We start from the raw sequence: 11,660 nt of genomic DNA, 5'->3' as shown, positions 1-11,660 counted from the left end.
GGACATCCTGGTGAAATCTTTCACCCTGTTCTTCATTGTAGGCTCCCAAGTTTTCGGGAAAATAGTCAATATGGGAGTGTAAGAAATGAACTTTTAAGCTCATCTTGCATCCTTGAGCTTCATACGCTGCTGCCAGCATGCGTTGTACAATGGTTTTGTAGTCAGGGTCCTTAATATTCCCAAAAACTTATGCACTACATTCTTGAAAGAGTCCCATGCTTCTTTTTCCTTTTCTCCCTTTGTTTTCAAAAATCTGCTTTGTCTTGATCTCCAAGTTTCAATTTGAAATACGCAAATTAAACTTTCATCACAAACTCACTTATGTTTCTTTATTGACTTTTCACTGTGTATTCACCACAAACATAACAGAATCTGTCGGGAGAAATTACACAATCTCTGCGAGCCATATTCCAGAAATAAAAATACAAGCACAGTAGCGTTCGAATGCTGGATATAAACTGAGTGTGGCATTAGATGGCCAGCGAGATACTGAACCTATTTAGCTTGTTGAAACATGATCTAATCCAACAGCAGGTTGTTTATATTTATTCCTGGTATCCCAGATAACATGTCGAAACATGCTCAACCTCACCAATAATATTACTCACTATCAACTTTTAACTTGTTTCTATATGATCATGCGACCGCCCTCCTAATGCTAAAACTACTTAACCCACCTCCTCCTACCACTACTCTCTTCAACCATTAACATTTTTATTTATTTATTACCAAGTCCAGCTATAATTGATAGAATTAATGTGGGAAGTCTTCGTTTTAAGGCCATTTTTTAAAAAATAAAAAAAATAATGCTAAATTTTAAGTTAACTAGGAATTTTACGCAAAATACGAACAAAAACTTGACTATAACAAAAAAAATTGATGAGATGGAATTTTTTTGGTATTTTTTTCGTTTTTACTAAGTTGAAATCTGTAAGAAAATGTATAAAAATCCTATGCAGTTCTTTACTTGCAGACCTGTGTAATCAAAATTTAATAGCATTTATCTCCCTAATACACAAACTTCCTTGGAAATTTTCAGAAATTTTCGACTAAAGACAGGAGTTATTAAGCTTCAAACAGGGTGAACAAAATCGTTTCCCCTCCAAACACACTAACCCCCATACATACGGAAAAAACCCCGATTTTTTCTGCATTTTCGACGTTTCAAGGTCCGAGTCCAAAAATGTAAAAATCTATGGGGGTCATTTTTTGACAAATCGCCATACTTTCTCTCTGTTATATGTAACAGAGCCAGGAAAGTAAAAATTAATTAATGAACACATTTCACAAATGTTACGAATCTGGAGAATTAAAACAGATTTTATATTGACTTTGATTTAAAAAAAATTAATTATGTGTTATGCAATTTTATAGTATTACATATTTTTAACAACAGTAACTTATTTATACGAGAGCTGGCATAACAGTGGAAATATGTTATAAATTGTTAAAAAAAAAATCAATACATACGAGTTTCACTCGGAAGTTCCGTAGCAGTTAAAGAAATACAGTAACCTGGTTATTATATATTGAATCTTATGTCGTATAAACAAATGGAAAAGTCTAAGTATGCAAACAAAATACAGTACATTTCACCGTTCTCTTAATTATCAAGTTCGTTGTTTGTAGTAAAGGAGAGCCTTTACACGCTGCTAGTAAATGTCATATGCTCATAAAATGGCTCGTACGTTAACGTTAATTCGTTTTTCATGCTAGTAATTATTGATTCTACACGGAGATTAGAGAGTGGTGTTAGTGGGGGCGTGGTCGAAAGTTGTATATGTTTTTTTTAGAACGAAAAATTTCTCTATAGGATTTAGCTGAGGTGACTATAAAGACAGATACTTCAACTGTATTTGTTGTTCTCGACAATAATCAGTTACTATATAAAAACGAACGTTATCCACAATGAAAATAGGCTCGATGCTATTACGTTTTATGTTGTGTGTAAGTCATCTTGAATAAAGCTTCGAGATAGGTTTGCGTTGACAGTATCTTTAGTACAACAAAATGCAATAGTGCTGTTAATTAACACTCAGAATGACCATTATACTGACGTTCCTGTCTTTTTTGAGAGGAAGATGGGTTTATTCTTTTAATGCGTATTTATAACATATGAGGTAACTAAAGTGGCCATATTTTTTGCGAACCAAAGCGTGATGTTTATCATGTTTCGTGTATTTGCATATGTGATTCTGCCGAAACTCCTCAACAGCTTTGCTTTGCACCCTGCAATCCATATCGACCGTAAGTCAACAATATTAAGATGGGCATACGAGACACCTGGGAGAAGAGAGCACGACTGATTATTCTTTTTACTTCCAGATCGCAGCCGCTTATATCTTTATTAAGATGTTTAATTTTTAAATATCTATTGACCCAGTAACCCTGTCACTTGTGAGTTTATACCAATGTTTCTCAACCTCTAACGAATCGTCGCCCCCTTCAACATAGTATCGCCCCCTTCACTTCAAAATTCCGATGCCGAGGGCCAAGGCTAACGCCAAATTCGTACTTTATTGAATAGACTAGTGACTAGTATAATGTTGTTTGTTTATTTGTATTGTACGTTATAACGAATAAAATATCTAATTATTCTTAATATAATGTTTTACTATATCGCCCAGAAAATTTTTTTCGCCCCCAAAATATAAGTTGTTACTAATCGCCCCCTCGACATGGAAAAACGCCCACATGGGGGCTATATCGCCCCCGTCGAGAAACACTGGTTTATACTAACAACTAACTACAGTGGACGTTGGAGCAGGATACATTCCAGATACTACAAAAATGAATTGTGATTATTGTAAATTCATATTGTCTCATGGCTCATTTCAATCCAACTGCTGCAAAGCAGATGATGTGCTCGGAATTGCGTCCTCTGCTGAAGCACATTTGTTGCACAATATTTCTCGGATGATTGAAGTTTTCGCGTATGATCTGAGCTCTGTATGAGTGTAGTTTTTTGTGCGAATTCCAAGTACGGAAAGCTTAAAAGTTATATTTCGCTGAATTACTGTCTTTATCGTTGCAACAATAAGTTGAGTTTTTTCGCCTGCCCATATAGTATTCATATGAGAGATTCATGCAATGAGTGCATTACTCCCATAGAGACAAGCCGCCAGATGGCAGTTTCAGTGATATCACTCAAGGTATTTGTATTGGATTATTGATTGACTTATAGTGTACAAGCGCGAGACAACTACATCTTGCGACAGACTGTTCAAATCGGTTGTCAATGCATTGTGTAGGTACTGTGTACAGTATACTAGCATCGCCCAGTCAGCGAATTGAAGACATCAAAAGCCTCCTACCTTCATGAGTGACATTTGTTACGTCGTGTTGCTGAAGTTGTTTCCTGTATGGATATGTCTATGGGGAGGCACGATGTTGTTTACCCACTTTGAAGCTTAATAACTCCTGTGTCTTTTGTCGTAAATTTCTGAACTTTTCCAGGGAAGTTTGTGTATTAGGGAGATAGATGCTATTAAATTTTTGTGGTTAAATGTCAAGAATATCAGGAGATATAGGGGTACATGTGTCACATCTCGAGTAGAGTAGGACTTAATGAAGTTTACTCGTTATTACCATTTACAATTTTTTTTATAAAATTCATCCCTACCCTGAAAATTAAGTTTTTTTGCCATTTTATATTTAATTATATAAAAAGCTTTTTAAAATAAAATATCACAACAGATGGCGCCAGTTTTAAATGCTGCAGGGAAAGTTAAGCAACTCTTTGCTGGATATTTTGCAATAGTGGCCTTAATTTTTTCAAAATTATAAAAAATTAAGCTCAATTTTTGATTGGTTTGTTAAATATGTTCAGATCGCAACATATAGGCGATCTGAACATATTTAGAAGTTAGACATGAGAAGAAAATCCGAAAAACTCCACGTGTTGGCGGGATGCGAACCCACGACTAGTGGGCCGTATTTTCTAGTTTTGAAATTTGTTTTATTTTCCTAAATTTTGAAAAAAAAAAAANATTTAATAAATTACTGACCATTAAGAATTTATAAAAATTTAATAAATAACATCATAATTAAATTGTTTCTTTTAACAGACATATCTTCATTATACTTATCTGCCATAAAATTGGTATAATGGTCATTAACAAAATACACATCCATATTTTGATAACAATTAACTCTTAAAGAACAGATTGCAGGAATATTAACAAATTTTAAAAATAATTTGTCAAGAAATCACTGCAATCATAACATTTATTATTATTTCTTTTGCACACTGTATAATATATAATATTGCAAAATGGTGGAAACTATCGACATACATCATGTTGCAAAGAATGTGAATAAAAACGATCACTCCATGTGGTCATGCACGTAACAGCTCAAACATGAGCCGGATCGGATGCGAGATATATCCAATTATTGAATCCGATAAACATATACGGATCATTTCAGCTTTCCAGCTGTCGGAATAACATGCTTGATACCTAAAACATGTTATACTAATAAATATCTCAATTTTTTCCTCACATTTTTAGGTTTATTATTATTATTATGCAACTTACAACTTTTGAGGAGTGACAATTTCACACTGGTAGCTCCAATATAGGTTGAGGATATGCATCACTATAATTCTCTTTATAATATTGAATGAAACTCTCCACTGTTTTGCTGCATACTTCTTTTGGATGCTGAAAATAATTTTCAACATTTATTTTTTAAATCTAACAAATTATTTTCAGGTACAGTATGTACCAAGCAAATTAAACAGTAAGCTATAGATACTATTTAGGAAATCTTACTTTTATGAGGACACATCTGTAATCTAATTGCCTGTATCTTCCAGATGAATTTCTAGGAATGTTGAGAATTTCTGATAACTTTTCTTCGCTATCCACCTAATTAAATTTGCATCTTTGTTAAATGTGATCCATAAGAAGCAACTCTTGCATAAAAGGAATGTTTAAAAAATCGATTTATTACCTTTAGCAAACGGATATTATTATCGAAGCAGAACGCTTCAATCAAAACGGAATGGATGTGCGTTTCGGCATCATCCATATGATTTTGTGGAAGAATGCATAGCATAATACTAGAAGGACATCTGTAAATTCATACGTATAAAATTACAAATATATTTTTTGATTAGAAAAAAAAATTCAATAAAAAATAGAACACGACATACTTTTCCATGATCTGAGCTGCATGATAAACCCCACACGCCACACGACCTTCACTTCTAGCTTCCACCAGTAATTCTCGCAAGAGATGAGCAGAGTTAAACGAACTAGAAATTAAATATGAGTAATTCATTTTAAAAATGTTTTCAAATAATTTAACAGTAACTAAAGCATTCAATAATCGAAATCACAAGATGGGTTTTTTACCTAATCACGAGATGACGTGTCACGATCGATTACGTCAGACATTCTCACCCCTCTTAACATGTGATAAGTGCGGTGATTCAGCGAGATATTTGGGATTTACACGTAAATTTCCCCCTTTTTAATCGGTTAATGCAGTTTATAATGCATAAAATCTATTTTTTTAATTTGTTCTTTTACGTTTTGCTCGCTCTCTTATATGAATTAAAATAAACCAAAACCGGCGCGGGTCGTGCATTTACAAACTCCAATTTTAACAGATAAATACTCACTTCATCTTTCTTGTATCTTCGATATTCTTTAGTACCATCACGTTATTATACAACTCCAAAATTGAGCACAAAATACGAGCGTAACTTCCTAGTCGATTGGCTGCGTTAAAACTGGTAGAGTCACGGAGTGTACAATGAAATTATTCGAACGTATTCTGTGACGTCAGATGATCGTAGAAGATCTCAATCCCGTCCTCTCATTGGTTGCACAACATGTGAACTACTACTGTGACCTTTACGTTCTCTCCCGTGCTGCTGGTTTATCGGAAAATGAGGCTATCGACCCATTATGCATACCTAGATAGATAAATGCTCGAAAGTGAATTTTAAACCGGGTGAGCAAACTTTAGTGTATATTTAACTAGACTTTTTTTAAAAAAAATTACAGCTACGGAGCCAAGTTATTAATGTACTGTACATAACAGTTATATTTTCAGGATGCGCCTGGTTTTCTGACGTCACCATCTTTGTTTGTTGCACTATGGTAAAGTTTCGACAACGGGGAAAACTCTTGCATCATTCGCATTTGTCAAGGGTATGATGGCGCGAAATTTATCTTATCTGGATTTGTTTTCGTCTCTTATTAATATTTAATAATTTTTCTTTGCAAGCTGAAGAAAGACGCATTCTATCTGCAAACTAAATTAGACATTCCAGTTTTTTTTCTTCTTGTCCTAGTTTTAACATCATTCGGAATGGACTTTTAACATACATTTTTTTTTCTGGGAAGGAATATATGTTAAAAGTCCATTTCGAATGATGAAGAATCGACTGACTGAAAGCGAATTTCATAGAACTCAATGTAAATCGTGACTACTTTGCATTAATCGAACTTGAACTTTGCAAAGAATAAAAAATGCATTCGATTTTTATATTATTAATTCGCCGATTCCGTTGTACTGTACTTTCGATCGTTACGAAGGTTCAGAGATTTTACGCGGTGCATGCGTGATTTTAGCATTTCTGTTTTTTGCTTAAATATACGAGTTCAAAGATGGAAATGATGATAATTAACGCTGTTGTCGCATCGAAAACGTCACCCAGTACAGCATTTCGTGCCAGTTGGGTTGCTGACCTCCGTGATCTCGCCGACATCAAATTGTCGTCATGCATTAACCCCGTTGTCACCAAGGCTAAATAACTAAAATATGGGGGGAATGCGTACTTTTTTACGGATGTATAAGACCGACATAATGCATCATTACGGGCTAGATCGCAGATGACAATGGTTTAACTTAACTTCGTCATCGTTACGTAAATAGATTAACAGAGACTGAAGTGCGTCCTCAGCCTGGACGCAACCTGATCTGTTTATTAAAGTCAGCCTTAACAATTGACGTAATACAATTGAAGAAAGACGTAACACAAGTCTCCTTAATTGCAATTTATTTATTCCTTTTGGAGATTGTTTTTAGCAAATTAAATTTAATTCAAATAACATAGTCTATAAATATTTTTAAAAGCAGTAATATATATATATATATATATTTATATGCATCAGACTTTATTTATAAAATTTGATAACAATAAAAATTTTATTTTAAGAGACGAGGGAAAAAGCAAAAGTTTATTTTCACCATTGTTTGCTTATTCCCTTAAATTAGCGACAGATAACCTTGAAAAGTGTCTGATCGTCGTCCCCATGCATAACGACCGCTACTGTGACGTCACACCATATGTTACTAAGGTCCACGAGCTGATTTTTAACCTTCGCAGGTGTGCTCAAACAACTAGGTTTTTTGTTGTTGCAACAATCTAGTTCGTTCATCTAGAAAAGTCAAAGATCTCTTTAACTCGCTGCTAACGGTTTTATATGTTTACAGATTAAAAAAAAAGCAAACAAACGATTTTTTAAAATACTTTTATTGTGTTTAATTTGCTTTATACGTCGCATAAAAAGCGTTCTGTTTTAATTCTTTTTACAGCTAGCGGAATGTTTTCGAGGTTGGAAGACGTTTAGAAGTCGAGCAACATCACTTTCGAAGTATCCTTTCCCTTTTCTACTCATGGGAAATTCCTTCATCGATCAATGTTTCCTGGAATGGTGAATTACCGGAATCCATTGTATCACGTGAATTCTTTTAATTTAAGTCGATGCATCTTTCCCGGTATTGGTCGAAAAATATCAGGCGGAATTTTTCTTCGTATTACTAACGAGCTACACGAAAACGGCTAACTTCAACACGGAAATGCGATAGCCATTTACATTCACACGTTTACCTTACTACGCCAGCCTTCTAGGAAAAGTAACGGAAGATCGAGTAACCGGGAGGAAGCAGAATACAGATTAGAGAACTCGAATTTAATTATTATTAAATCAAATCGCGACCTTTCTGAAGAAAAGTATACGCTTTCGTTTTCTCGAATATCGATCTGTAAAACCGTTTTTTTTTGTTTGGAAATTTCTTCAACATCACGATCGTTCGACACGTGATGTGGCGTGTTACGATGAGGGATGGTATGTGCTCCTTAGCTTCAATTTAAAAAAAAAAAGAATTCCGTTGAAATATTTAGATGAATTATAGAACTTATTGAAGGGGGGTCGTCTGGTTTCGTATCTAAACAAGAGTAGGTTTGGTTTCATTTTGTGTGTAGCATTATTGATCTAAAAAGCATCAGTTTCGAAATATTGCGTAACGTAGAACGTTACGGTAATTTTATACAGTGTCGCCCTCTTTTGTCGAAAAGTAGATTTAAAAATACTTGTAGTGTATGCTAAACAAAGCTTACGTAACTGAATTGAGTAATAGAAAGCACGTGTTCATCCATGCGTTTGAGAGTGTTTACTATTATAAATTTTATTCTCCTTTGTTTTATTACACGAGGAATTTAGAATTGTGTGAAAGGTTAATGGTTACATAAAACCATTAATCTTTCATAAAATTCGACCTTCGAGGAAAGACAGCTTAAAGTAATTTAAATCGATTTTTGGTTCCCCCCTTTTTTTCATGGTTTTCAAAGTAGAAATCTTAGAAAATAAATCACCTGTTCTAGAGTTTTCAAAAGAGATTTTTAAGTGAATAAAAACAAAAGTAATGTTGATCTAGATTTCTCCTATTTGATATAAAGAAATACTGTATGCTCTGTTTTGCAGAGAAAGAGCGGAAATTATGCTTCAATAAACAAAAATTTAAATATTTATATAATATATTTTATTCTCTTTTTTTTAAAATGTTATTGTTTATATACATAAGTTCATACCTGAGACTGACGAGCGAATAATTACTTGCTTAATTTTGTACATATTTGTTTTTGTTAGAAGTTACGTAATATATAATTTATATTCATAGAATATAAAACAAATTTATCAATAGTTAAATGTGTTATCTGTACAGGGATGTTTCTACGAACGAAGATTTCCAAGAGTCATGATGTGGAGTGACACGAAAAGTTTTGGTTTCGTTCCGGGTCGATGTGTAGTTATCACTGTAGAATATATTCCTGTAACAGGAAAATATTTATATTAATCAATAATTTCCTACTGAATGAAACTCACGAAACTTTCTGATAAATAGATCAATAGTGTATGAAGTTTTTGATTTAACTATTAAATTATTATTTTTGCTCTTTCCACCCTGTGGGCACCAAGAGAGCCTTCTTAATAAGCCCGTTATGGGTTCGGCTAGACCCACAATGGTCAGGTGGCGAGAGACGGGAATTGCCATATCCAGATGGACCAGCCCGAAACATTTATGGAGTTTTTTTTTTTTTTTGTTGTCTGATTCTATCTTGGTCCTCCGGAGCTGCAGGCTTCCACCTTACGCTCGGTCATCCGGCCTTCATAACTAATTAATGTATATTTTTATGTTAAAATTCTTAAATTTCAGTCAGTAAAAGGTTCAACTACCGCTAAAAATGCTGTATATTCAAATTTGAAACTAACTAAATAATTGTTTTAGTAAATAAACAGTAGTATTATTAGTTGAATTTTCTTACCAAACATTCGTCTCTAGAGTATAGATTCTGATTTCTTTAAAACAGAAAGAGCATTCGTTACATTCCTGTTTAGCGTTGTAAGAAGGACCACACAAATCTAAATAAATTCCTATTTCATTGGCTTGCTTCCATTTGAGATCTACTCTGTGAATAACACCCACATTTTTCGAAGCTAACAAAAATTCCACTGTAGGTTTAGAGTTGAAACGCGTGCTTCTGTAAGTAGTAAAAGATTATTAACTAAAATTTAATCAATTGCTAATATAAGATACGAGATACATACATAAAAGAAACTTCTTGAAAACCCGTCTGTAATTTTGATCCGTATAAATTGATGAATAGTTTATTATTATTCCTTCCATATTTATAGAGCATTTCTTCGTCTCTGTAATTGCATACTAATTCTACATAATAATGATACACTGTAAAGAAAGTACTACGATTTTAATTAACATTATGCTTTTAAAATAATTATACAGTGTGTGTATATATATTTTATAAACATTATTAAAATGAATAAAATAAATAAGACCTACTACAATACGGTATATCGACTGTAGTCTGAAGGAACATTTTTGTGGAATCGGGTCGAATGTAGTGATGCCATTCGATTGCTTTCAAACCCATTGGGGCGCATAAAGAGTTATTTTTGCCACATCCCCTGTGGCATTTTCCTCGCAGAAAATTATCGTAACTGTCACATACGTAACCGTAAAGTGCACATTTTGAGTTGATAGATGCAACGAAGTAATGATAGGCAGACACGTGACTACAGTAGAGAATTTCACCGAAATCTACAAGAGGAAACAATTCTGACGTTATATAAATTTCATTTAGTTTGCAGTGTTTTAAGAAATCTAATGAAAAATATTTATCTACATTATTTTATATCAGATACAATATGTTATTCAAGCTTTGAAAGGCCTACTTTTAGTAGCAGTTTGATTAAGAACTAGTGTTTGTTAGGCTAACGTAAGCTCTATAAATTAGTTTGTATGATCATATTATTCCATAATAACCCTCTTAGAAATTCTTTTATAATTAACGTTAAATTTCCATTTTATATTTATATTATGTTAAATTTCCTTCCTATATATGATGAGATTTGGGTCGAATATTGTTAGTCTGAAAGTGTTGATAACTGCGTGCATCGTCAACATCCTCTCTATCGTGAGTCATTTGGAATTCCATACACTCATTTTCATATGATAGATCTTCACATATACTATTAAGATATATTTAATCATTTAATATATTATTTATTTAGCAGCTCAAAAATTGATTATGGAAGTGAAAACTATATGAGATATANGCATCTAACAGTAGTCAGCTAACATATTGACATCCCATTTCCCTTGGTAACGTCTCTCGATATCATGGACATCCTGGTGAAATCTTTCACCCTGTTCTTCATTGTAGGCTCCCAAGTTTTCGGGAAAATAGTCAATATGGGAGTGTAAGAAATGAACTTTTAAGCTCATCTTGCATCCTTGAGCTTCATACGCTGCTGCCAGCATGCGTTGTACAATGGTTTTGTAGTCAGGGTCCTTAATATTCCCAAAAACTTATGCACTACATTCTTGAAAGAGTCCCATGCTTCTTTTTCCTTTTCTCCCTTTGTTTTCAAAAATCTGCTTTGTCTTGATCTCCAAGTTTCAATTTGAAATACGCAAATTAAACTTTCATCACAAACTCACTTATGTTTCTTTATTGACTTTTCACTGTGTATTCACCACAAACATAACAGAATCTGTCGGGAGAAATTACACAATCTCTGCGAGCCATATTCCAGAAATAAAAATACAAGCACAGTAGCGTTCGAATGCTGGATATAAACTGAGTGTGGCATTAGATGGCCAGCGAGATACTGAACCTATTTAGCTTGTTGAAACATGATCTAATCCAACAGCAGGTTGTTTATATTTATTCCTGGTATCCCAGATAACATGTCGAAACATGCTCAACCTCACCAATAATATTACTCACTATCAACTTTTAACTTGTTTCTATATGATCATGCGACCGCCCTCCTAATGCTAAAACTACTTAACCCACCTCCTCCTACCACTACTCTCTTCAACCATTAACATTTTTA

The 11,660-nt window shown here is 33.7% G+C and overlaps 2 protein-coding genes across 2 annotated transcripts; both read right to left on the bottom strand.

Moving 5' to 3' along the window:
- Nucleotides 1–4,008: 4,008 nt before the first annotated feature.
- On the bottom strand, nt 4,009–6,980 carry LOC111639095 (growth arrest and DNA damage-inducible protein GADD45 beta-like). Its single transcript, XM_023384875.1, has 7 exons — nt 6,795–6,980; nt 5,630–5,926; nt 5,159–5,260; nt 4,957–5,077; nt 4,776–4,871; nt 4,539–4,664; nt 4,009–4,460 (listed from the first exon to the last, which is right to left on the bottom strand). Exons 2-6 carry the CDS (start codon nt 5,665–5,667, stop codon nt 4,560–4,562), a joined length of 462 nt encoding a protein of 153 aa, XP_023240643.1. The 5' UTR covers nt 5,668–5,926; nt 6,795–6,980; the 3' UTR covers nt 4,009–4,460; nt 4,539–4,559.
- Nucleotides 6,981–7,198: 218 nt separating this feature from the next.
- Nucleotides 7,199–10,580, bottom strand: LOC111639093. Its single transcript, XM_023384873.1, has 5 exons — nt 10,102–10,580; nt 9,849–9,987; nt 9,566–9,781; nt 7,490–9,070; nt 7,199–7,397 (listed from the first exon to the last, which is right to left on the bottom strand). Exons 1-4 carry the CDS (start codon nt 10,190–10,192, stop codon nt 8,953–8,955), a joined length of 564 nt encoding a protein of 187 aa, XP_023240641.1. The 5' UTR covers nt 10,193–10,580; the 3' UTR covers nt 7,199–7,397; nt 7,490–8,952.
- Between the last annotated feature and the right edge of the window lie 1,080 nt (nt 10,581–11,660).

This window comes from Centruroides sculpturatus, unplaced genomic scaffold, assembly GCF_000671375.1.
Source record: "Centruroides sculpturatus isolate CEXI.00-Female unplaced genomic scaffold, Cexi_2.0 scaffold1071, whole genome shotgun sequence".
In the NCBI taxonomy this organism is placed as follows: domain Eukaryota; kingdom Metazoa; phylum Arthropoda; class Arachnida; order Scorpiones; family Buthidae; genus Centruroides; species Centruroides sculpturatus.
Note: the sequence above shows the minus strand (reverse complement) of the source record. Positions and strands in the feature narration are given on the sequence as shown.

What these genes read in the sequence shown, in the direction of transcription:
- LOC111639095 (XM_023384875.1), bottom strand. Translation starts at nt 5,667, where the DNA reads ATGGTACTAAAGAATATCGAAGATACAAGAAAGATGAA. An exon ending in GAAGATACAAGAAAGATGAA is followed by an intron (nt 5,261 to 5,629) that starts GTGAGTATTTAT and finishes TTTAATTTCTAG; the next exon opens with TTCGTTTAACTCTGCTCATC. An exon ending in GCAGCTCAGATCATGGAAAA is followed by an intron (nt 5,078 to 5,158) that starts GTATGTCGTGTT and finishes ATGAATTTACAG; the next exon opens with ATGTCCTTCTAGTATTATGC.
- LOC111639093 (XM_023384873.1), bottom strand. Translation starts at nt 10,192, where the DNA reads ATGGGTTTGAAAGCAATCGAATGGCATCACTACATTCGACCCGATTCC. An exon ending in AGTCGATATACCGTATTGTA is followed by an intron (nt 9,988 to 10,101) that starts GTAGGTCTTATT and finishes CTTTCTTTACAG; the next exon opens with TGTATCATTATTATGTAGAA. An exon ending in ACTCTAGAGACGAATGTTTG is followed by an intron (nt 9,071 to 9,565) that starts GTAAGAAAATTC and finishes TTCCTGTTACAG; the next exon opens with GAATATATTCTACAGTGATA.